At 46.8% G+C, this 24,984-nt stretch overlaps 2 protein-coding genes across 3 annotated transcripts in view; one reads left to right on the top strand and one right to left on the bottom strand.

Annotated features, from left to right (window-relative positions):
- Nucleotides 1-18,036, bottom strand: part of mnat1 (MNAT1 component of CDK activating kinase) — a 25,602-nt gene extending 7,566 nt beyond the window's left edge. Inside the window, exons 1-7 of one of the 2 annotated variants that reach the window (XM_048975459.1) lie at nucleotides 17,913-18,036; nucleotides 12,872-13,024; nucleotides 12,144-12,217; nucleotides 11,702-11,805; nucleotides 11,354-11,494; nucleotides 10,386-10,514; nucleotides 1,392-1,513 (exon numbers count right to left, since the gene is read on the bottom strand). In XM_048975459.1, the coding sequence (XP_048831416.1) occupies nucleotides 1,392-1,513; nucleotides 10,386-10,514; nucleotides 11,354-11,494; nucleotides 11,702-11,805; nucleotides 12,144-12,217; nucleotides 12,872-13,005 (704 nt within the window). In that variant the 5' untranslated portion in view covers nucleotides 13,006-13,024; nucleotides 17,913-18,036. Of the gene's footprint in view, nucleotides 1-1,391; nucleotides 1,514-10,385; nucleotides 10,515-11,353; nucleotides 11,495-11,701; nucleotides 11,806-12,143; nucleotides 12,218-12,871; nucleotides 13,025-16,256; nucleotides 16,472-17,912 lie in introns of those variants that run through there. The other variant, XM_048975458.1, reaches the window with a different exon arrangement.
- On the top strand, nucleotides 17,734-24,984 carry six4a (SIX homeobox 4a). The gene is made up of 3 exons (XM_048975446.1): nucleotides 17,734-18,656; nucleotides 21,388-22,025; nucleotides 23,138-24,984. The coding sequence occupies exons 1-3, from the start codon at nucleotides 17,929-17,931 to the stop codon at nucleotides 23,695-23,697; spliced, it is 1,926 nt and encodes a 641-aa protein (XP_048831403.1). The 5' UTR covers nucleotides 17,734-17,928; the 3' UTR covers nucleotides 23,698-24,984.

Below are 24,984 nucleotides of genomic sequence, written 5' to 3'. Positions count from 1 at the left end.
GACGAACAGCCATACGTCCCATGGGAGTGGGGGGGTTCGTCACTAGGGGTCTCCTCACACAAAGGAGAGTTTGTTCAAGTTTCCAGTAAAACTTCACCATCAGGTCCCTTGTGGGGATTGCGTGGCGGGGGGGGGGGGGCTGAGTGACACGCCCCCCCTGCCCCTCTGAAAGCAGACCACATTCCCCCTGCCCCCACCCTGCCCCACGCAATATTGAAGCAGCTGTCTCCAATATCCGAGGCTCAGCAGATATTTATTCAGGTAGGGAAAGGAGGGGTGTGTCCCCTTGTTCCTGGAAGCTGCACAGCAGTCTTGTGGTTTTTTTGGTGGGGGGGGAGCAGGGGGGGTGGATAGGGGTTGGTAGAAAAGGACATGGTGAGAAAGAACTGCTTCTCTCACTAAAAAACAGCTTCAATGGCTGGACTTCCTGTGTTAGGCTGAGGTCCCTGAAGGCCCTGGGGGGCAAACCAAGACACGTGGTTGTGGGGGGGGGGGGTGCTCTAGGCCAGGTCCAAGACAAATCACTGGTGGCATGGCTCTTCGGAGGGGGGGGGGGGCGGTCCTCAGGTTCTGACCAAGACAAACAGCCGAAAGGAGGAGAAATACTAAAAGCCGTTCCAGCTCAGTGAGTGGGGGCCCCGTTCTGAACCTCCTACAGCTCACCGCATCAGACCCCCACCCCCCCGCAGGAGAGCAGGGTGTGTCTGTGTGAGCGGAGGTTATTTTAAAGTGTCCACAATGCAGAAAAATAGGCAGCCAGCCTGTCCTATTCTGCCTCGCCGAGCAGTGTACCATGGGAGTCGCGATTCATTCATCCAGGTTGACGTAGCAGACAAGAGTTATCAGTCTTACACCCGCTTGGCCCCCCTGCCCCACCGGGGATCACAGGGCCCCACCCGGGGTATTAAGCACCTCCCAGCAATGAGGACCCTCCTTTAAGCAATGCCAATCAGCACATTGATCAGCCAGAGCCTAGAATGCCGTCCTAACGGAATGTACGACGTAACGGACCGGAACAAACGCTGCGAACCGGAGAGGTCACATGACCACGCTCCCGGTGGGTTGTGTGAATTTCCAACCTCGAGACTCAACAGTTAAAAAAAACACCTCTCCTTTCGTCATAAAGAGAGGAACCGTCCAGCAAAGTCACTAGCAATGATATATTGCAGGTCTCTCTGTAGGACAGCACAGCAGGAAGAGGGAATGAATACTCTACAGCTACCTAGTAAAAACCTTGAGCGTTTCCACACGGGATGGCTGCACCGGGACAGAGCCCAAACTGCAGCAGCAAGCAGGAGCCAGAGCATAGCCCGCCACAGGTGGGGGGGGGGGGGGGGTGAAATGGGGGGGGACCAGCTCAGGTCCCTCCAGGATGGAGGGAGGATGCTTACCCCAGGCGGCCCAGCTGCTCAAACTCTGGCACCTGGGGACCATAGGTCTCGATGTGCAGGGCATGGTATCGGTACAGCGCCTCCTGCAGGTGAGCCACAGGCTGTAGTGAGATGGTCTGGCCCTGGAAGGAGAGAGCAGAATTCCCATCAGATACACTGTAGTATGGGGGGAAGTGAACCAGCCAGGGAAAGCCAGTGTGGAAGTCAATAAAGGCATCTTCCCCCCAGATGTCTAACCAAAATGTTCAAACCAAGAACGTGATGGATGATGTCGGTGGACTGTTTACTCATGTATAATCTCTGCTGGCTGAGCGCCCAAGCATTTTTAAGGGTCATGGTACACTGGCAACATGGCTGGTAACACTTCCCATAATTCCTGCAGTGCAGTCAGTACATAATCCCTAAAAGAAGCCAGCTAACCAGTCATACTCCTTGCTGTCAGGAACAGGCCCCAGATCGCCAGCGCCCTCACTGGAGAAGCCATTGGAAATGGATGGATGGGTTATGCAGGTTCACAAGCCCGCTGAAAATTATGGGAATATGTGCGTTGGTGTGTGAATGTACACACACACACACACACACACACACACACACATCTTTGTGGGGACCGCTCATTCATTTCTATGGGAGAACCGCTAATGCTAACTGTGACAACCTTAACCACTAGCCATAAGTTACTAAACAAAATATAAGAGTCTTTGAATTTTTAGTTTTTTTGATTACAGTTTTTAGAAAACTGAGTTTTAAATCAGGTATTCGTTTGGTCACCATAAGGTGAGGTGTCGTCTCTGGACCAGACACACACACACACACACACACACACACACACACACACACACACACACTCAGGAAGGGGGGAAAAAGAAAAAGAAAAAAAAAGCAGGAAACTAAGAATTTTGCTAACTTCACTGTAATGGGGAAAATACTTCCTCTGAAAGATTAATGCACAGAGGTAATGAATTAAATTTGAAAAAGAGTAGGGGTCTCATGAGAAACAACCCCCCCTATTGTGTGTGTGTGTGTGTGTGTGTGTGTGTGTGTGTGTGTGTGTGTGTGTGTGTGTGTGTGTGTGTGGGAGGTAGGGAGGCCAGAAGCATTGATGACAGCTCTCCTATCCACCATCCCCCATCAAGCTGCACTGCCTGGGAAGTGTACCCACTACCTGCATGACATCACTTCCCCAGACAACTGGTTTTGATGTGGGCCCACTGGAACTTATTACCCATGCAACCCCTACCCCCACCACCACCACCACCACCCCCACCTCCACCCCCATCCGCGCCAGTCAGTTGACAAATAGAGACTTCAGATTTGAATACCTCTGTTTTTCTGAAATGCCGGCGTCGGTTTGGATGAGCCCCGAGCCCAGATGCCTGCTTCCAGTGGAAACCCGATACACTTATAAAATGTGGCCACAAGGTTCTTCAAGTGCAACTGCAGTTGGATTTGGGTCTGTGCCACCCCCGGTTCTAGGGGAATTCCAGCCGGGCCTGACCCCTTCCTGCCGCCGCTGCGTTCGTCTAGGACGCGAACGAAATCCGGACGGCAACGAAATAAACTCTTCAATTCAAAGCATACTCAAAGTGAAAACAAACACGGGTAACATCACAGCGCGGAGACTGGTAGACAGGGGTATAAACAAGACTAGCAAGAGCAGAGCGAGCCACGAGGACGGGACCGAAACCTTCAAACGAGCCACACGGACCTCTCCTCGGTCCCCTGCTGTTTCTAATTTAATTACAGAAGAAACCAGAAAAACAAAACACTGATCAAGGAAAAAGGCCAGCATGAGGCAGAAGAAAACAATGTGTGGGACAGGGTTGTAAATGTCTTCAACACACACACACACCCACTGACCCACCCAGGGCCCTCCAAACACAACCCAAGTTAATCCAGCAGCCATACTAAAACCAACGCGACTCCGTTAAAAATTCTCCCTCCATCTCAGCAGTTCTTCAACATCACTACAGCCACCAAGACAGATGGGGGGAGGCAGGAGAAGAGGCCCGAAAATCTCCCTTAACCAGAAGGACGAGGTGTGCTGGCACCCGTGTGCCAAGGGCACCTTGCAGACCGGAGACAATGGACACACAGCCCACACACCCGCCAAAGAGACACACGGCCACCCATCTAGGACCCAGAGTCCACTTCTCGGCCTCCTTCTCCCTATAAAGAGTTGATTTGCAGCATTTATTTTCATTTCAGCCTATATATCTATCCATTATTTACTTACATCGAAACCCACTTAAGCTGCTTACAATTTTAGCCATTACATACAACTGAGTGTTTACTTACTATGATGACCAAGCAAATACAAGTTAAGTATCATGTTCAAGAAAGAAACCGCAAAGCCTCCCGTCTGGCCTTGGCAGCACTGCACAGCTCTGCACGTCACTCGGAGCCAGAGCGGCCCTAAGTCTGCGCTCCCTGTCGCATCTTGGGGACACCGGCAGGCAGACAGGATGGAGAATTAACCTCGAGGGTCTGTAAACAGAGGGAGATCTACTCATCACTCACTAAAGGCTGTTTGCGTCCAGCCCCCTCGACTCCCGCAGGTAAAGCCCAGCCTGCCAATAGACAGACAGTGACGGTGGCCAGCCACTTGTATAGCCCACAACCTTCAGACCTTCAATCAGAAACTCACCACGCACTATTAAAAGCCCCAGCTGACGCATCAGCGCTCCCCAGATCCCCAGCCCAGCGCTCTGTCAACACACTTGTTGGCCGGTCATCTGAACATACCTTGCACGCGGGGTACCAAACCCCAGGGATCCTGAAGATGGGGTATATAACAGCCCAGGGGCTGAAGGGCACACATCTGCTCGAGCCATTAAAGGGGACCACAGGCTGGAATAAAGAGCGACTCCAGAAAAACTCAGCAGAAAAAAATAATTCCATAAAACTACAGGGGAAGGTAACCAGAGGAAATCCCTTATTTTCCCCCAGTGGCTCTCTGAAGACTCTGCCTTCGCAGATTCCGTCTCAGGGTACGGAGGTGACTGCTTTGTCCGCCACAGCCGTTTTCAACACTCGACGGGGCGATAACAAGGGACGCCATTGTGTGCGGCAAAAAGTCACCCATTCATTAAGTGTGAGAAGGTAATCTTCCACGAGGATGGAGCACGAGAACGACCAGCACCTTCACCGTGCCATAAAACCGTCATTCACCCCCTAAACTCTGCAGCATTCGGTTCGTCGGCATGACTGCACTCTTGCAGTATGGCAGCCATCCTCTCAGGACACCTCTTATAAAAACAGCCCATGTACTTACAACTGTTTAATCTAGTGGGCCTAAGTATGACTGCTGCATTGCTATCCTTAGCAAGGCCTCAGCTAGCAGCAGTAACAGTGGCCATAAAGGATCAGGAGTCACCTGTGAGGGGGACAGCACCCCTTGGGCGGACGGAGCTTGCACAGGGGGATAAAGAGCTTTGTGCCCTGGGTACACTGAGCTAAAGTAGCAAGTGTGAAAGCCAGCCTGTCCCCAGCCACCCCTCTCTCACCTATAAATATAGCTGCCCAGCAGCTGCTACCAGCACAAAACCCATAAAGCTGACAAGCGCTTTTTCCGCTGCCTGAGCACAGAGCAGTTATGAAGTGACTTTGCATCCGCACATGCTGGTGCCAATCAGGGGAGAAGCCCCTGGCCCCAAATGCTGCCCCCCTCCCAAACACACACACACATACACACACACAACCGCTCCAGGCCTGTGAGGAAAATCGCCGCAAGGGCAAGTCAGGAAGGCAGCCCCTAACGAAGAGACGGACTCATACGAGCATCAGGGTACACCCAGCTAATAACACCGCTCGTTTGCTCGCTCTTCCCCTCTCAAGTTCAGGGATGTGCATGTTCTCTCCTGACCAACACCTCCCTCACCACACCATTTCAAACTCCCCCAGCCACTGGAGGCACTACACTTCAGCCCCAGCAGGAAAGTTATCATACAAAAAGAACCCTAACCCTAACCCTAACCCACCCCACCTTCCACTTCTGCCGTGTCATTCTGAGTGACCTAGTCCAAACAGACCTGCTCAACCTGTTCCTCGGTGGCAGCTGTGGGGACAATCACTCATAAACCCCCCACCCACACTTCAGTTCTCTCTCTCCAACAATAGAGATTAACTGTTGCTCATGGAGTTTTATTTATACAAAAAATGTTCAGAGGGCAGAAAGAAAAATGATTGGTTCAGAGAGATAACCAATCAGATTGTAGAGAAGGCAAGTCCAAGCAACCAGAGGAGGCGGAACCAACCAATCAGATGTCTTGGTCTCACCTCTTCTAACTGCTTGCTTCCACCTCCTCTACAATCTGGTTGGTTATCTCTCTGAACCAATCACTTTTCTTTCTGCCATTAAAACATTTTTGTGTAAGTAAAACTCCCGCAGACTTAACTGTTATGCCATTTTAATGACCTTTCGGTCACCACTATGTAGCAGGATTTAAAGTCACATACTAAATATTTCAATAAATTAATCTAGCTATTGTATTTTTATATTGGTTTAAATTGATATACATGTTACAATAATTCAAAAAGTGCTATGGTAAATTTATAAATAAATGTAAAAAAAAAATTGTTCAGGCCAATTTTTCTAGTGAATCTGCAAAAGCAGGTAGGTACAATGAAGGTAACAAAATACTTTATTCACACTTTGCCTTTGAACTGTAATTGCTTGGAAGGTTCCATTTTTGAGTATAGGGGTGACTGTATACATTTTTACATTAGGCCTATTTGCTTGTTTGTTAAGGTTTCCAGAGAGTAATGGCAGTCATTTCTCTATCTGTTGAATCTCTTGTGCATGTTTAATCTTACAATTAGCTGTCATCGTTTCACATTTGCTTCTGGGGGCTCTTTTTCCGATTGTGGAAAAAGTCAATATTTACCCACGGAAACAGTCATGTCTGCCTGACAGCAAATTAAAGGAGGGAACGTGGAACAACAGATTCCACAGAAAAATGTCCAAGAAGGTTCATTATGTAGCTTAATAACGATATGATGTCATTATGTAGCTTAATAATGATATGATGTCATTATGTAGCTTAATAACGATATGATGTCATTATGTAGCTTAATAACAATATGACGATGGTGAGGAGGTAAAAGATTAGACACTTGTGAGAATTAAATCGACAAGCTGACAGAACCAGTCTGGTCAGGGTAAAATAACGACGTGATCAGGGGCAGCTACACCTAACCAGCACTACGTGGGCTACGCCGACCAGCTGCCATTATACATACAGCTCTAGAAATATCTCTGCAAGCGACCAACCGAAATACTAATATTATATTTTAAACTGGTGAGCTTCTCGAGCGTCCATAGACTGAATGTATAACTCATTTATCTTATTCGCGTGATATACGTTGATGGTAAATCCCTTGTGTTTTATTGGTCAAGTAAACATTCTCCTCAGCTTACTAGTTACACACTCAGTGAAATCTTTTAAAAACATACTTGGAGCTAAGACAGAAAATGTGTTTTGGAGTTATGGGGATAATAAAGTGCAATGTCAGCACACATTACTGATTGAGTTGTGCTGCTGGTTTGCTTCTCCTCGTTACAGCTCTTGCTGAAAGGGTCAACAGCAGTTCAGCTTCAGCGATTCTAACAGGTACAGCCTTAATTTCCATGGGCAGCTTCTTTCCCACTGTGCCACCTGCTGCCCTGCATTTACTTTTTGCTGTTGCCCATCACTCTCTCTCTCTCTCTCGCTCTCTCTCTCCTTCTCCCCCCAACCCCTGTGTCTCACTCTCATACATGCACAAAAATGCCTGCACGCACAAAAGAAAAAGCTGTCTTGCGGACTAATCTTCCCATTACTCTAAATCTTTATGGGAATGCAAGTTTACATCACCCGCAAGCAGAGAAACATATGTAGGGCTGAACTGCAGGATTAGTTCTCTCAACAGAATGGAGAATGACACCTAATGCAAACAGGACAACACTAATTCCTGTCTTTTGTGTCACTATGCAAGGTATTCAGAAATCGTTTTTCCATGAACACTGTAGGAGTCAAGTCAAGTTCTAGCATAAACTCTGCTCTATTTCAGTCCTTCCTGTGCAAAGGTGGGCAGGATTTCTAGCCCGAACATCAGGAGCAACTGCTTTCATCTGACACGTGACACACATAGACGCATCAAGTCAATCTGAAGGACTTGCCCAAACACTTTCCATTGCAGAAACCAAAAACACAGGGAAAATCCTCACTTAAGCACGTTTACAGCCCACATCCTATTTGACTGTCAAATCCCTTCCCAGTTCAAGTGCCAGCTCATGGTTTTGCTTCTTCTCAACCCCAATGCAGTGGCGTCAGACAGGAGTGAGGGTTTGGTCCCCGTGGGTCACTGAGCCGGTGACAGAAGCCAGATTCGGAGGAAGTCCAACTCACTGGAGCACAAAGGTGAGGACTGGCTTCTCCGTGCATGTGCGGGTTGGGGGGAAGGGGCACACAGACCACATTGTGACAGCAAACAAGGGTTGTCAGGTTGTCACATAGTAGACTGTGCGCAGGCAAAGGAGGGTGTGCCCTACGTGCTCTAGAAAGCTACAATGGGTCGGAAACTGAGCTCTACCATCCCCGTGTCCACGTCCTAACCCTCCCTCCCCCCCATCTACACGGTGCCAGCAGAACCTCCTCCACTGCTGAAGCTCCTCAAACAGATGCGCTGCTTTGGGCAGGCCCCTCAGGCAAGAACAGACCTGTCCCCCCAACCACCCCCACGCTACAGGCACCTGGAACAGGCCTTCGCTGGATCAATTCCCAACTGCATGCTGTTCCCTACTATGATGGTAACCACACACCCCTCCCTGGCTGACAAGGCACCCCACAATGGGACCACACAGCAAGCTGGGTTAGTGACAAACGTCATACAAAGACTTAAGTAAACAAAAAACTACTTGCAGGGTTTACATGGACGGAAAATGAGATGTTACCAACTTCAATATTTGTGATTTTGCAGATGTAGTACTGATGGGAAAACTGACATATCAGGCTGTATCTCATTAAGATCCGTGGCTTTTGCTCCCAAGTTCTCTCATCCACTGAAATAAGAGCCTGGTCATTTTCACAAGCCCAGAACTTGCGCTTCCAGCTTCCAATGTGCCAGAGGGATGCGGCAGACGGCTTGATGTGTCGAATGGCTCACGTTCATGAGGGCAGCGATGGGCGCCCCCCTCTGACACGGGACCGCGAGGAGGCTTGCTTTAGTGATCCATGAGCGCCACTGCATCTACGCGCCCCATGATCTCCCCTTGCAAATGGCACGCAGACACAACTTTGCAATTCAAAGAGAAGAACAAAAAACAGGAGACATATCTACTGTCCTTCTACAAGAGTATTACAAGTTACAAAAGAAAATCACATAAATTCAGTAGTTATGAAAAGTGGAAAAAGAGAGATAAGCTTTCCATATAAATCCACCACAAGTTGAACTCCAACCAACTCAAACAGCGGTTGAGTCCTAACTGCATTTGGCAAGAGCTGGGGGTAAATGAAGCCTCGCTTTCCCCAAGGTTTCCACAGTCAGAGGCGCCCTGAAGCCGGTACCCTTTCCAAGAAGCTCTGCAACACTGAAAAACCCAGGACCCTACTGATCCACTATTTAGGCTGACAAATGTCAAGACAAGACAAATACGCGCACACACACAGCCTGGAGCCAACGATAACAACACTGACAATTCCTCTCCATCAGCAAGTTTCTCAATATGGCACTTACTGCAGACTGGCTTATGACAGCGAACCCACAGAAACCAAACTGATTCCCGGCGGAAAGGAGCCCTGTGGTTTTCAGGCCCAGGAATTGTACCGCCTGTCCCGTTCGTTGACCTTGCCTGGGGGTGGATTTATATGAACTGGTTAAACCTCGTTTCATTGGACCATTTCTTGTCTAATCAGGTCAAACCATGAGGATTGCCCCAAGAAGGGCAAATGCATCCTTATAATTTCTCTTTGCTAACTAGCAGTTTACAACACCGGATTTAAAAAGCTGCAATATCCTTTTTCAAAGAACATAACCATTCCTGTTGTGTTGTTTATTCAGCTTCACAACACAGAGTTGGGGTCGGGAACAGAGGGCAGGTATTTCTCTACTTAATTCATCCCCCATTTAATCCTGGCCTAGCAGAGGTGTTTCCTCCGAGTGAGTAGCTGACAAGTGCTGAAAGGGGGTTTTCGTGTTGCAGATGGACCCTGGCGCTCATCCATGACTATCAGCGAGGAACGCGCAAGTGCGCACAGGACGCCATTAGCAGACAGCGCTTGGGTTCGTTATATGCGGCACTGGCAGAGATCAAACAAACTGTACCCTCAGACTCGTGAAAACATGTGCTGGCACGGCACAAAGAAATGAAATCTAAGCCCAGGAAGATCTGGAGAGAACCCTGAAGCTTATGAGAAAGCAGACAAATTCTGTTTCTAGCCATTGGTCATCCTGAAAGAACCAATGAGGCTCACCTTCACGTTCATTCCATTCCATGTGTCCGGCAAACTTGCTTATTAGTTCAAATAATCTTTGTATACCTGTTTCATTATTATGGTAGGTTTTCCTTCTTTTGTCCATAGGTCTAATACTGAATTCAGTATATAGATACATCAGTTGCTTTCTCTTCATATCCAGCAGCATTGGTATGCAGGTCCTAGAATGAGTTTGGACCACATATATTCATCACTTCTCAACACACTGCCAGTTGTCCTAAGTTTGCACTCCAAACAGGCAGATGAGGGTCGAGCGACGATTTTCTCATGCTCCGTCGGCCTGTGAAACATTTACTCAACTTTTTGTTCTTGAGGGAAGGGATGGAGAAAGGAATATCGGATCCGAGGAAAATTAAATACAATACGAGGGACGGGAAGCTGCCACCGGATAAGCCCCGCAGGGGGAGCTAAACACGATCGCCGACAAGACCCCCAAGTTCACACGGTTAAGCTACAATGGTTTAGGCACATGGAGCTTGTGTCAAAAGTCTACACTTAGTGAGTGAGACCTGGCCACACTTACCACAGGGATCCCCGTGGAGAAGACGGTAGGCTTGACGATCTGCCGCTGCATCTCAATCTGGGTCTCCAGCTGAGCAGCCCGGTCCTTGTGCTGGGCTAAGAGCAGCGTAGCGGGCAGGTGTGAGCTCTCCTGTCAGACAAGGAGAACAGGGAATATCAGAACAAGCCACATGAAAACACCCGACGATACCGTTACCACCACAGCTGTCTGACACATATCTGCATGAGAACGAATTTTGTTCCATCAACTACATGTCCCACCTGGCTTTCCAGAATAGACATACACTGGCTGCACAGGTTCTGCCATAGCTGGAGTGATGAATACTTGCTCTGACTGCGATGCTAAACCACTGCCACAAACAGCAATGGTGCTTTGCTGTGGTTCACAGGCTGGGGGGCACATTATTTTGGGGAGTGGAGTGAGCACACACACTTGTAAATTTTTGTGGGAACCCGTTTTTTTTTAAATCCTTTCTAAACCCCTTTCCAACAAAACTCAAAATGAGATTCAACTGATAAGTTCACTTTCAATTCATTTAAAAACAATTTAAATAAAAAAACACCACACAGCGCACTCTTCTGCGATCCAAGAGCCAGCGGAGCGCACTGACAGCCATGCAGTAAACCCAGAGGAAACTCCACATCAAACACAGCTATGGTCACGTGGTTAGGGATCAGCAGGGGACAGAACGTAGCAGCTAAAAAACTAACCAGCAGCGGGCCGGAGACACGATGCTGAGCTCGGTCACTGTGACAATATGCTGCTGCCTCAACCACATGAATATGAATTATTGATTTGCTGATGATCTCATCTAAATCTGAACCCATTATTAATTCTTTTCTGGCTCGTGCTTAAGTGTATTTCCTAGGCCTTTTGTGTGTGTGTGTGTGTGTGTGTGTGTGTTTCTGTAAGCCTGAGTGTATATGATAACATGCTTACGTGTTCGCGTGCACGGGGGTGCGACTCACTAACTCATCCAGGAGTGCCTGCTTGTTCTTCTTCTTGGCTAGTAGTTGCCTCTGCTCCTCCTGCAGCGTCTCCAGCCTCCGCTGCTCGCTCCCTTGCTGCTCCAGCAACAGCAGCTCCTCCAGCTCCTCTTGTTCTCGGGTCTGCAGAATAAGTTCGGGTGAGAGTTGAACCATCCTTTCTCCACACGTGACTGAATCGTGTGTGCAGTGCTGTAATTAAGAATCCATCCACGAAATCCTTAGTCAGAAGACCTTATAAATAATGTGAATATGGAACGGCAGACTATGTAGGATGAAAAAAAAAATGATATAAATATTACGATTACTGGCTGCAGTGTCGAAGCTTACCAGTCTCACTTTGTTTCTCTGGATGACATCTCTGTTCTCTCTCTGATACTGCTCCATTATTCGCTTGGTGTTCTCCACATCTACGTTGTTCGTTAGACTACAGACTGTACAAGGGTCATCAAGTGATCAGCCATACCACACACCATTAGCAGCAATGCCAACATCATTACAAATTAGGGTTGCAAATGGGAGGTTAATTTCTGGAAACTTTCCATAAACTTTCCATTCCATGGAAAGTTAAGATGGGGAATTTTGGAAATATTCTAAGTTGGAAACTTTCCATGGGAATTACCAAGAATATATGGGAATGAACGGAAAATTCCCAAAATTCTGCAACCCCATTACGAATGCACAAATGCTTTTGGTCCAGTGGTGAAAGTAACTATAGACAGCATAGTGTTAGGTAATCTTGGGAAGCAGGAAACATGAAGCAGAAGCTCACCAATATCCTCCACTTGCTCCAGGTAATCATTATATTCGTTCAGGCTGGAGAAGTCCGTGTCCCTCTTATTGTAGCTGCACAGGACAAAGCTGGTATTAGGCCTGAACATTAAAACAAGGCCAAATGCCATCGTAATCATCCAACATCCAGCAAAGATTCTAATACAGTAAAGGCAGAAAGTGCAGTGCTTTGTTTAATTAGGGTGATGAAGAATTAAGGAAACCACAAAAATCTAACCACACCAGTTGGATCTGCTAAAAGAGGTAGAGAACAAACAAATACGGGCAGAATGCAAGCTGCTGGTCTGTAATAGTTATTCTACTGTGAAAAATGTGAGCCCTTCCAATTGTCCTTAGGTTCACCTTTTCCTTAGTGACACAATCTTTATCAAAGAATGGGTAGAACTATTCCCCTGCCTATATTTTGCCCTTTCATGTATGGCAAAGGTAAATAAGGCACGGCTTTGAGCTGCCCATCCCTGGCAATGTGCCACCTACAATAACAGGAAGCAGATGAGAAAGGCCAGGGTGGGGAGGGAGGGGAATCTGGCAGGTAAAGAACCTCCGCTGCTGTTTACAGTCTGCAGGGCTCTGCCACACCTGGGGGGCCACTGAGGGAGGAGTTTGTTTACAAAACACACAACCCTCATTACCAAAACAAAGGCAGCTTAACAGGTGAGAGGAATACAGTCCCACCCAGCCCTGAACCCCCTTTTCCCCAAAACTTACATCTTCAGTACTTTTTTTCGGATTTCCACCTCCTTGTCCACGGCTGGGTCCTCGAAGAGTTGCACACGGAAGTTACTTTTCCTAAGGGGTGTCTCGCACTGCACGCAGTTCCCCGAGCCACGCACAAAGAGCATATCCACACAGCTTTCACACCTGTTTAACAGGAAAACGCACTTTTAAAAATGCATACCAATGTGCATCGGGGACATACGCAAACTACCTCGTACGTATCGAAACACTTACTGAAACGCAAACAATTATGAGGCTATCATCTTACTGACAATGTAGTTGTCAGTAATGTCTCATTCTTACTTTTCAGCTATATTATTAAAGCCCTCATCAATCATATGGACACCGGAGATGCTTTTAGAGGTGCCATGCTTCCAGAACCAACCTCCGAAACAGACCTAAAGAGGAGGAACAGCGAGACTCACCTTATAGCATTTAAGGAATACTCAAGGTAAGCCCTTTCAGTAATACAGGCTAGCAGAAATGAATGATGCCACAATTGTCACTCCTCAAAAGCGCAAATATAAAGTGTGGTGATTTAACATGTAGCTGGGCAGTTTTTAGAAGAAGAATCAGTACTTAAGGTGAAGCATTTTCTGGTGAAAGCAATGTCAACTCATAAATGAAGTTATTACCAAACGCCAGGTTAAACTGAAATAACACATGTCAAGAACTTTCAATACTGTTTCAGGGAGTTGGATGATCCACCACATGTATTGGAGGAAACAAACAATCACTATGAATTTAAGGGGTTTGAAGGAGATCACCATGGAGACAATCAGACAACGCTGTCTGTCTCCTACAGCTGTCATTAGTGGGGAGGAGGTTCTGACTGATGGACAGTGGTAACAATGCTTACCACTAATTACTGACACCCACCAATACGAAGCCACTAAAAACGCAGAGAGCCAAAGCGCTCAAACAACCATCCCCAGGGCAACGCAACACACCTTTGCATTAAACATCAATCACTCTAAATCCTACGGTGAACTTTAATGACAGTACAAACAGCATTTATCTCCCTCACATGAAGAGCAATAGGAAATGAAGAGAATGGACAATTCACTAACCTAGTTAATCCTATACCACTTAATTCCAAAAGTTTAGCATCAACTCATATGCCCTCATATGTCCGACCTACAGGCGTGAGAAGCTACTCTGTAAAACGTTATAAAAAAATTTGACAGTAAGTAACCACATCAGTTTTATATGGCTGAATAAGACTACAATAAAGACACCAAAGCTGAGATGAACTGAGACAACAGGAGGGATGACCTTCATTCCTCCTCAGCAAATCACAAACTGGAATGGACCAGTACACAGGCACCTGTTCACACACACAAGGGGGTACTGAGACAGGCCCACCCTCGTTCCCCTCTGGCAAGTGAAGCATAGGCAGGGGCTGGCTGATGGAAGCAAGGCTCCTTTGTGCTGAAGCAGTGGGGCAGATGTTCCACTCTAGCCCCAGGCTTCAGGAGGGTCCATCGGGCCCAACATATGGAACCCCCTGAAATGTCCCCTAAGGACCCACAAAGAGCCAATTGAAGTGGACAGCATGGAGCATATGCCTAGCATTACCTTACATGGTGTGGTGTGTTCCGCCTCTCTCTGTTTCTCCAGAGGCAGTACGCATGTCACAAGAGGAGAGCAAATGAACAAACGGGTGCCTGTGAGGGAAACATTAGTCACGGGGTAGATGCACAGCAGTGCTTAATCAGCTCTCTTACTATACAGTCTACCTCGGGAGCATTGGGTGTGTGTGTGGGTGTGTGTATGTGTAAAGCACCTCCTCCACTGTACAGTGCCTCGCACCTTCAAAAGCCCCAAAGTACCTGGAGGATATTACATTAGTCAGTACACACTGTATCCCTCACACTGCCTATCAGTATCCTGAAGCAAAAAGGCCCCCTCGGGCTGTTCCCACAGGTGAGCAGCTTATCTATAGGCGGGGCCTGGTCTCCATCCTCAGTTGGCCAGCTATAATCTTCTCATCTGCAGCTGTCAGCAAGGTGATAAAGAAACTGTGGCTAAGCTCAGCACACCAGAGACCCTGCAGGCTGGACACCACCCTCCATACCCACACAAGAAAACACACACATGCACACGAATATGTGCACATATACGCAAACCCGTGCACACACACAGAAACTCGCAACAGAAACCAGCGTAAAGACAGGAGAGAATGCACACTAGTTCTTGCTTGAGAACAGAGTGCATGATTCCTCTTGTTGCACTGACCATGTATATGACAAAAGAATTTCCCTCGGGATAAATAAAGTTTTTTCCTATCTTATCTTATGAACAGGAGCCTGAACACAGAAAGGGCAACAAAGTGAGATTCTTACAAATAACTCTCAAAACCCTGTCTTACAATCAGTACCAGTTAAGTGTATTTGCTGCCATTATGGGCCAAAATACCAAAAGGACATATGGGCATGTCATTGTGCGGAGGTAATAGACAAAGAGGGGCGGTTACAGCAAGGGCACAGTCCGTTTAATTTTAGATGTCAGCCATCCCATACCGCACCCTAAACTGGAAGAGCTTCAGACGATTCGTCAGTTGTCAGCTAAGCAGATGCAGATTCAGACAGAATGATGTTAATGGCATGGCAGACAGGTAGATCACAAAGAGAGGATACAGTCAGAGTAATAGTGGAAAGGCACATATCAACAAGGACATCCAGAGGGCACGAGAATGAATATAAGGGCTAGCTGAATATTTCCAGGAGAAAGACATTAACCGCTTGGGTTAATATGAAAACTATATAAACCTATAACGGCCCAAAACATGGGGACTTAATTACCAGAGTGGACAGTGGCTCCGTTTTTTTTTTTTTTTTTTTGGGGGGGGGGTGGGGGGGTTACGTTTACGTTCTTAGCAGCCAAGTCACGCATTATACAAAAACTAATTCTGGATCGACATGTCGTCTCCCACCATGAACATAGCACCCAGCGTTAAATGCAACCAGCAGAGCTTTCTGTAAATTTACATGTGGTTCAAGTATGAAGAGAAATGCACATAAAGATAACCAGCTTTGTGCTACAACATTTTCACTACACTGAACGTGGCAGGTGACTGATGTTTCAACACTACTTTGGATATACTCCTTATATACATATTAAGATAATGTTTTAGTGGGTTTAAGGACTGGTGACAATTTTATCACACGCACGTAGTAAGCTAACGATACTTGCAAGCACTACATTATTAGTACCTACCACATATACGACTGAATTGGAGACGAGGTATTTGTTTACAATAAGTGATGAAAACGTGAGAAAGCATATTAAGCAAAACATTATAAACTACTGAAATTGCTGCTACACAAAACTTAGCCGTATTGGAACGTTACGTTAAAAGCTTACACACACTTACAGCGTGTGACCGCAGACATTCACCATCAGTTTCAGTGATGGGTTCCTGTATTTAGTTGTCTTGCATCGTGGACACCCCTGATCATCCATATTTGCAGTAACCGTATATTTTATCCCTTCGTACACCTAATATTTTCGCTATACGTCTATTAACAAATCGCCAATGAGACTCGAATAACGGTTTCTCTGCATAAAAATTCCGTGCAACAAACACGGAAGGATGAATCGTTCCTAGTTTTTCGTTCCTATGACTTCGCACAGTGCATTTATCATACGCAGCGTTTCTCAACGTTTGATCGTAAACAATAAATTCAGTAACTGGCACGAGTAACAAAAAAATGTGTGGTGCATTTTCATTTAAGCGACCCAGTTTTGTTTATCATAAATATGTCACTATATAAAGACGTTTTTTCCTGTCGTTACGTAAATAGTATACATAGTCAATATAGGCTGCCGTATGACAAAGATAGGACAGAATCCTAGACACGTATACATTCATACATATGCTTTCTTGTAGTTTTTGTCACGGCTTTATAGACTCTTTCATCCGAAGGGTGTGCATAACCGGTATCCTTTTTAAAGAAATGTGTCGCTTTATGTTATATAGCTGAATACACGTCTAAGCGATATCTGGTTAAGTTGAAGACTAAAGATGATGGTAGACAGAAGAACTTTTTGAGCTCTGTTTCCGGGCAGCTGCTAACCAGGTGAGACAAAGGGCAACTCATCTGGATCAGGATGATCGCGAAATGTTTCTCACTTCCTATTAAAGTTTTTCAAATAGATATTTGTTGCCCAGTATCAATGGGAAAGTGCCTGGGCAGTTAATATCGCTCAAAAAGTTGCCCAGCGTATCGGCACCTTTAGAATTCATTCTACTGACCTGACTCTTACACGTTTTATCCAACAATACAGTTTTTGCAACACTTGTTCTGGAGCAACAATACAAGTGTTCTTGCAACACTTGTTTTGGGAAATAATTGCAATATGCAGCCTCTTCGGAAACAGTACTTAACTTTAAAGCAGGTGTCAAGTGCGATATAAATAATATCATGACTATGCATAAATATCATATATGCTGCTATAGTTAAAATGAAGCATAATAATGCAGAAACGAATAATTGTCATGGTCATTATGTTTTATCTCGCGTATTATTTTGTGGTTTCATTTGAAAATACGAATGAGATTCTCCAAATAGTTCGTTCGATTTGTTTGTTATATTTGTGGTATTGGTCAATGATTTTTTTCCTGTTTTTGGTATGTGAAAGGTGGAGGATTACTGCTTACGCAGAGCAGCAATAACAGCGCGCAACGCTGCGGACAAAGGAGCCGTCGGCTCTGTAGCCGCGGTCAGTTCACCTTGCGCAGGTAAGCCATTGTGCGCAGTATTTGACCGACAGTCTGAGTGAAAACATTTGCCTGAGATCTCGCTCGCTCCTCCCCCGCAGAGCCTTGTGTGGCCAATAAGACTGCACTCCTGCAAGCAGACCCTATTGCCCCCTTCCTGCTACAGTTTGCCGAGTAAAATTCACATTACAACCAGGGGAGAAGAAAGACTTGTCCGTTCACAGCTGTCGCCAGATATCTGATCGCGCTTGTATGGCAAGCAGAAACCTGATCGGCTGAAGACTGCCGAAACCAGGAGGAGTGACTTACCAGGAAGCATTAAAAAATGTCTTCTTCCTCAAGCGAGGTCATAATTACAAATGAAATAAAGAAGGAGAATGTTACGGCAGATAAACGGGGAAGCATTAAGCTCCTAGCCTTGGATACTGCGGAGTTGTCTATGGAGCATGCGACTTCAGCTGCAGATGCAGTCCATAGTGAACTTCTCGTGAGCGCTCCCTCCTCACTAGCCTTTTCACCGGAGCAAGTGGCGTGCGTCTGCGAAGCGCTGCAGCAGGGGGGCAACGTGGATCGCCTATCCAGGTTTTTATGGTCCTTACCACAGAGTGACTTACTACGTGGCAACGAGAGCATTTTAAAAGCACAAGCTCTGGTGGCTTTCCATCAAGCTCGGTATCAGGAACTGTATAGTATTCTAGAGAACCACAGCTTCAGCCCGTCCAATCACTCTTCGCTGCAGGACCTTTGGTACAAGGCACGGTACAGTGAGGCGGAGAAGGCTCGAGGGAGACCCCTCGGTGCAGTGGACAAATATCGCCTTCGTAGGAAATACCCGCTGCCTCGAACTATCTGGGACGGGGAAGAGACGGTGTACTGTTTTAAAGAACGGTCCAGGAACGCGCTGAAAGAATTATACAAGCAGAATAGGTACCCCTCTCCTGCCGAGAAGCGCAATCTGGCCAAAATCACAGGGCTTTCCCTGACTCAGGTTAGCAACTGGTTTAAAAATCGCAGACAGAGGGATAGGAATCCTTCTGAAGCGCAGTCAAAAAGGTGAGTTTTCACGGTATATCACTTTGTGTTTAGCGTTTAGTTTTGCAATGATGCGCAAAAGTTTGATGTTTTTAAATGCCAAAATTAATAATTCCGGGTATTGGTTTAACAGTAAATTGTTATACAGTCTGCGGGACTTCGTTTGCGGTACTGCGTGTGTTTCACCTGGAGCTGCTACTTGCCCGGTCGGTTCGGCTTGATACCTGCTGTCCATAGTGTGTGCTGCTTTATGAATTGACATCGTTAATCATTTACAGAGTTAAACCCAAAGGAATAGTGTGCCGGGTGCCCGGCGCTAATGTTTTGAAATATGAAGCTGTCCCCATTCAGGTCAAGTTTCATTTGTAATTTGAACACACGTACAAAAGCTGCACCGGAGTTATAACACAAAATATTAACTGCAAGAATAACTATACTGAACTTTTATAGGTAGTCTAAACTGATGGCGAGATTTCGTTTAAATATTTAGTTTTATTTTCGTCATTTTAGACCTATTTGAATCTGTCACCAATATAATACCCATTTGTCCCCATTTCAACTGACCTGAAGTATATGGGCTATTATTTATTTTTACAACTTTAAGGGTAGGCTGTTCAATCGACATTAACATTTCCACGACCTATTGTTTTACCGTGTGTGTGTGTATGTGTGTTTACTTTGGGAGTGTGTTTAGAATCCATTGAATACCCTGCTTTGGCTCACCACATAAATCACTTAGGCTGTTTACTTTTCCTCTTAACTGGGAGGGATCGGAAAACCACCCTTCAGTAGTTCATTAAAAGATTTGCGGGCGCCCTTTGCAAAGCGACATTCTCTCTGCCTCTCCCGAGCTTTTCCCCCCCCCCCATTCTCTGAAAATAACACTCGCACGCACCTGGTGGAGGTGACCTCTTCGGTAGACAGTCCCCCTCCCCCATAGACTGATGTCATTAAACTGCTCAAAGGCATTCTGATTCTGAAGGACGTTTTTGTAATAAACTGAACGTCCCGTGTGAGAAAACAGAGAGGGGAGTCAAAGCAGCTTAGAATTGTTCTTCTGTTTGACTATCCGCCGTCGGTGGCTAAAACTGGCAGCGCTTCTCTGGAGCAAAAGAGCAAGACGATCGTACCCCACCTGTATATCTGCGAAGGGAATTACCCGGGCAGATAAAGCGGGAGCTGCCGAGTCTGGCACCTATTTTTTGTTTAACGCCTTTGCGTTGGTTTCTGTGACGGATCTTCAGCTGTTTAACTCATCGACAAAATTTATGGTGTGAAAAAGATCCGTCTGCTTAATTGTATTTTAATATTATAGCCTACCTTAATAAGCAATAATTTTAACTATATATAATTGCAAATGTGAATAATTCCACTGTATAATTTTATTTGGTCGTATTTTGTTATGTGGATTTACAGAAAATTGTTGGAATTGGCGGTGTTCCCCCGACGGAAGACAGGGCCATTTGTGCAGAAGCAGTGGGGGCATTTGTCACTGGGTAGTTTATTGTGCCAAATGGTGGCGCGGATGGTCGCAGGCTTCCTGGTCTGGAAGGGATTAACTTTGACAGATATGAGGGTTGTAATCCAGCCCGCTCACCATGGGGTAAACGTCTCTGACGTGCGGGTTTCACCACCCCTAAAAGTTGAAGAGCCTTTTGACTCAGCACGTTACTGCTCACCAAATGCATCCTTTTGCCGGGATCTCCTACCGGGATGGTAGCATTTCTCTTAGTTTAAATTGGGTTTAACGACGATTTATGGCATGATTGGCTGGGGGTGGCCTGATGTTTTCTCAAGTTTTTTTTTTTTTTTTTTTTTTTTAACAATTTCCCGTCTAGTCATTTCTAGCGAAGTCGACTTTTATATATAAATTGGCCTGGAGTATGTTGGCAGCTGGTGACCCTGCTGTGAAGTATTTCACTACTGATAACTATGGTGGCTGAAGTGTTTTAAATTATCCTGCCACTTCTGGGCTCGTATGACTGTGTTTGAGTTCTGTTATTTCTAAGCTTGGCTCGAATGGGATGTTGGGTGTTTCTCCAGCTGCTTCGAAATCTTTAAACAATTCACACATTTTACGAACCACAGGTACAGCACGGAATTGGTAACTGAATACTGAGTACTTGCATAGACTTTAAACACAAATATAGAATGCATGATTAATTAAAGAAAATACAAAAGCTGTTAAAAAACAAGTAAGTAATGTGCTGCCCATCTGTGGAGCAATGCAGCGTCACTGCACAGGATACTCGTCGTAGTGGTTACCTGCCATTTTGAATACTTTTATTTACGAGTGCTTTGTGCACATTTGGACTGCTTCCTTTTTCTCCTTAATCCCACTACACTTTGTTTGGAAACACTTCACATTAACTACACTTTCATGATGCCTTTATAATGCTTTTGTAGAACATTCAGTGCACCTTCATAACGTATTCATAAGGCATTCACAAAACATTCATAAGGAGCTTGGAAATATACTGTAACACCCTAAATACTTCAGCAGCTTTAATAAACATTAATAACAAACATTATAGTATTATAATGTTTGTTGTTATCATATAATATTTGGTATTAATATATTTTAAAGCTGTTAATGTGTGCCAGGATGCTTGCGTATTCTTTTATGCTGCTTATGAATGTTCTATGAATGCATTATATAGGCGCACTGATTGTTCTATGAATGCATTATGAAGGTGCAGTTAAAGTAAAGCCTCACCCTTCATTTATCTATGTGCCTCTTCTCTCTTTCTAGTGAATCTGATGGTAATCACAGCACAGAAGATGAGTCCAGCAAGGGCCAGGACGACCTGTCCCCTCGCCCGCTCTCTAGCTCTCCCGAAGGGGCGTTGGCTCTCGGCACCATCCCTATGGGTGCCGCCCTGGATGGCGGCCTAGTCATCCAGCAGGTCGGGAACGTTAAAATGCCCCCCAGCACCAGCGGAGCCATGGTCTTCAACGGCAACCTGGTGACCAGCAACCCTGCCACCGTCTTCCACAACGGTAGTTCCTACATCCAGGCCCCTGGCAGCGTCCTATTCAATGGCCTCAACCTGGGTGCCCAGACCCTGGCCTTCAACCCTCTACGGACTTCCATGGACGGGGAGGCGTCGCTGCAATCCGTCCAGGAAAAGGCGCTGAGCGGGATGGTTCCGGGCTTCACCCAGGCCTACTCTGCTTTCCCTGGATGTGTCAGTGGCTCAGAAATTAAGCTGGAACCGGTGCAGCCGCTGGCCCAGCAGAACGGCCTGTCCTCCGTGCTGAGCCTGCCCTCCCCAGCCGGGCACCTTCCACCCAGCGCTTACAGCCAGCTTCACATGCCTGATGCCGATGGCTGCAGTGTGGGCCTCCCGGTCCTGCAGCTGCCCCCGGTCTCCACAGCACTTCCGCATGGTAGGTTCTCCTTCACAACCCCCACCCCAGCCTTCTAGCAGACGGACAGTATTTTAGATAGAGCCCAGCTCTCTCTCATGATCTTATCTCATCATCAGGACGTGTTGAGATAAAGTCATCTGTGCCCATTAGTCAATTACGATTAACTAGGTCAGATATAGACCCCCCAGCAAGTAACCAGGGTGGCACTAATTAGTATATTTTCTAGTACACGCGTTGTCTTCTGTTTTCCCACACCTCCTCAGAGCCTGCTGACAGAGGCCCTAGCTGCAGGTGAGGTTGGCCAGCAGAGGGGTACAATAGTTTGTGTCGCACTGCAGTTACGCTCAGTGCCAAAGGGGGCAGGGTGCCAAGAGGCCAGGGGCCTCTGTTGTTCTCCTGCCCCCCAGATGAACCGAGGCCAGCAGATCTCTGCGTTTTATAGCTGAGTCTGTAATGGCAGGTTTGCCTGCCCTCTTCCAGCCTCAGCTCAGTGCTCATTTATTCATCATTCTTTTAATATCTGATTTACGAGTCACATAAAACCTGAAACTCCCCACTGCCGGGTGTTTGATTTAAGAGAACCACATGGGGCAGTCCGACACAGAACAGACATTACGTTTTCCTTTTCTTTCTTAAAATTTAAATAAATACATGTCCCAGAGAGGAGGGGGGGCATTGAGGTTTGGTCACGGGTTCCTAAATGAGACTTTGGAACAATGTTAATTTCCTTTGAACGGCACTGTTTTGTGTTGTGACCGGCGTGACCCCAGGGTGGGGTGCCGGGTGGGTGTATCTGAGACAGGGGGGGTGAGACGCAGGGCAGAGAGAGAGCTGGTCAGCGTCCCGTCCGCCGGGAGTCCATTGGCCGACGCAGGTCCCCAGGAGTCTGATCTGCTGCTCGGCAGTATGGGAGATTCAGTCAGGGTTGGGGGGGGGGGTGGGGTGATGGAATGGCATGGGGACTGTGCAGATTAAACAAAGCAGTTCATTCATAAAGGGCCTCTGCTACCTGTCTGATTTGAGCGCTCTTGCCTCCCGTTGGACGTGAGTGTGTATTGGGGGTGGGGGGGGCTACACGAAGAGGTATTGCTGATGGCGAGCTGTACCGTTTACCCCCCTCCCCCCCGCAGGTGCCGGGTCACCAGGCAGTACTGACTCCTTTCCACTCCAACAACAGCAGCAGGACAAGGTGGTCTTGGCTCCGCTCCAGAGCACCACGGTGCTTCACAGCATGGCCAGTGTAGTTAAGCAGGAGCCCCTGGAGGGAGGGGCCTTTTCCTATCCAGCTGAGCTGCACCTGGACCATGGCAGCCCCCTTGGCTACCCTTCTGCCCCCTTGAACTGCACCCAGGCCCCGCCCACCAGCCAGGCACCCCCTGTCAGTTCCTCCAACTCTGATTCTGGGGGGTATATTGTGCTGTCTGTCAGTTCCACCCCGGCAGCCCAGACTGCCCCGACACACCATCACCTGCTCCCCTCAGACTATGGAAGCCACAGCCCGTTACCCCCTGCCACGCATCCACTCACCCCCAGCCTGAGCGGCAACTTCCTGTCAATTGCCGAGGACAAAGTGGGTGTGGCCGGCGTGGGCGACATCGTACGGGTCATGTGCAGTGAGATGGAGGCGGAGGGAAAGGAACTGGTCAAGCTGCAAAACGTGCAAATGGATGAGGACATAGGTGACCTTTGACCTGTCCACCTCAGTAGATACTTGTGTGCGACTGTGTTATTTCAGTATGTTTTATTTCCCATTTCGCGTGTTAAATTATTTGCCAGTGCCTTCACTCAGTGACACAATCACAGCTCAGAAGAATGCATTCAGCCTATGTTTGCTTCAAGGAATTTGCTCCAACCAAAACCTATAGATTCTTCCAAAGAGAGAGAAGTACACCCTCTGCTTTATATAAGGTACTTACATGAATGTGAACAAAAATTCTGGTTTGCCGTCAACCACTCCCTAATGATGCTTGCCTCATCCTGCTGGATTAGGTCTAGAAAAAGCAGGTGCTGGGCATGTGACCAGCCCTCCCTCTGAAGCTACTGTCATCAAGATCTTTCAGAAGCTTGTGTAGCGTCGGGGTGTTTGCCACGGCAAACGGAATACAGGAGTCGTATGTCGTCTGGTGTTCTAAGGTGATCCAGTGGTTTATCAGCCTTAGCTATCAAGCCGCCTTTCCAGAATGTCACCAAATCTTACCGTGAAGAATATTGCTGCTGCAATCATGCATAAACAAATGTGCCTTCCCCCCCCTCCCCCCCTGCAGCAGAATCTCTCAAATGTGTCGCCAACTTGCACTATACCAACTGCACATGTGCAGTAGAATGTACTGAGTGGCCCTTGACCTTTGACCCTGCGACCTGTATACACATGTGATAACCGCTTGCAACGTAGTCGGAGCTCTCCGAGCCGTGGTTTAACATGCAGCTGTACCAGAGTGAGGTACAGTGTCTTAATTGGTTTTTAATTGCTATCACTCCTTTAATTGTATAAAATCTGAAACAAGCACATATGTAAATGTTTGTTTTTTTTTATTTTTAATTATTCTGAGAAGAGTCTGACTGTGAAGTGCTTTGGGGAGAGGAAAGGCATGCTTGATTCGCAGACCTTGTCCTGCCCATCTGGCCTGATGTGTTCTACCTGGGGGGGGGGGGGAATTTCCTGCTGCTCCGTTGCATGGTGAGACATCAGTGTGTCCTGACTTGTGCCTGACATGTGCCTTCTGTTCCTCTGTTGGTAAATAAGGTGTACGTTCTCCACTGAATAGGTAACGGTTCCCTCACCATGATGAACTTTCTCCATTTAACCACACCAAAGAAGAGCAATATGCCTGCAAACTCTACTGGCAGTTTTTAAGCTGGAGTTGGCAGTTTGTATCCTGAAATTATGTGAACTTATTTTTCTAGATTCCACACTCCCATTAAAACTTTATATTTATACGTAAAGAAAAAAAATGCTTATGCCTTTGTTTTTCTTAGG

Source organism: Brienomyrus brachyistius, chromosome 14 (assembly GCF_023856365.1).
Source record: "Brienomyrus brachyistius isolate T26 chromosome 14, BBRACH_0.4, whole genome shotgun sequence".
Lineage (NCBI taxonomy): Eukaryota > Metazoa > Chordata > Actinopteri > Osteoglossiformes > Mormyridae > Brienomyrus > Brienomyrus brachyistius.
This window is presented reverse-complemented; position numbering and strand designations above follow the sequence as displayed.

Coding starts and splice junctions, on each gene's coding strand:
- six4a (XM_048975446.1), top strand. CDS start 17,929: ATGTCTTCTTCCTCAAGCGAGGTCATAATTACAAATGAAATAAAGAAG. Junction 18,657..21,387: donor TCTGAAGCGCAGTCAAAAAG/GTGAGTTTTCAC, acceptor CTCTCTTTCTAG/TGAATCTGATGGTAATCACA. Junction 22,026..23,137: donor CTCCACAGCACTTCCGCATG/GTAGGTTCTCCT, acceptor TCCCCCCCGCAG/GTGCCGGGTCACCAGGCAGT.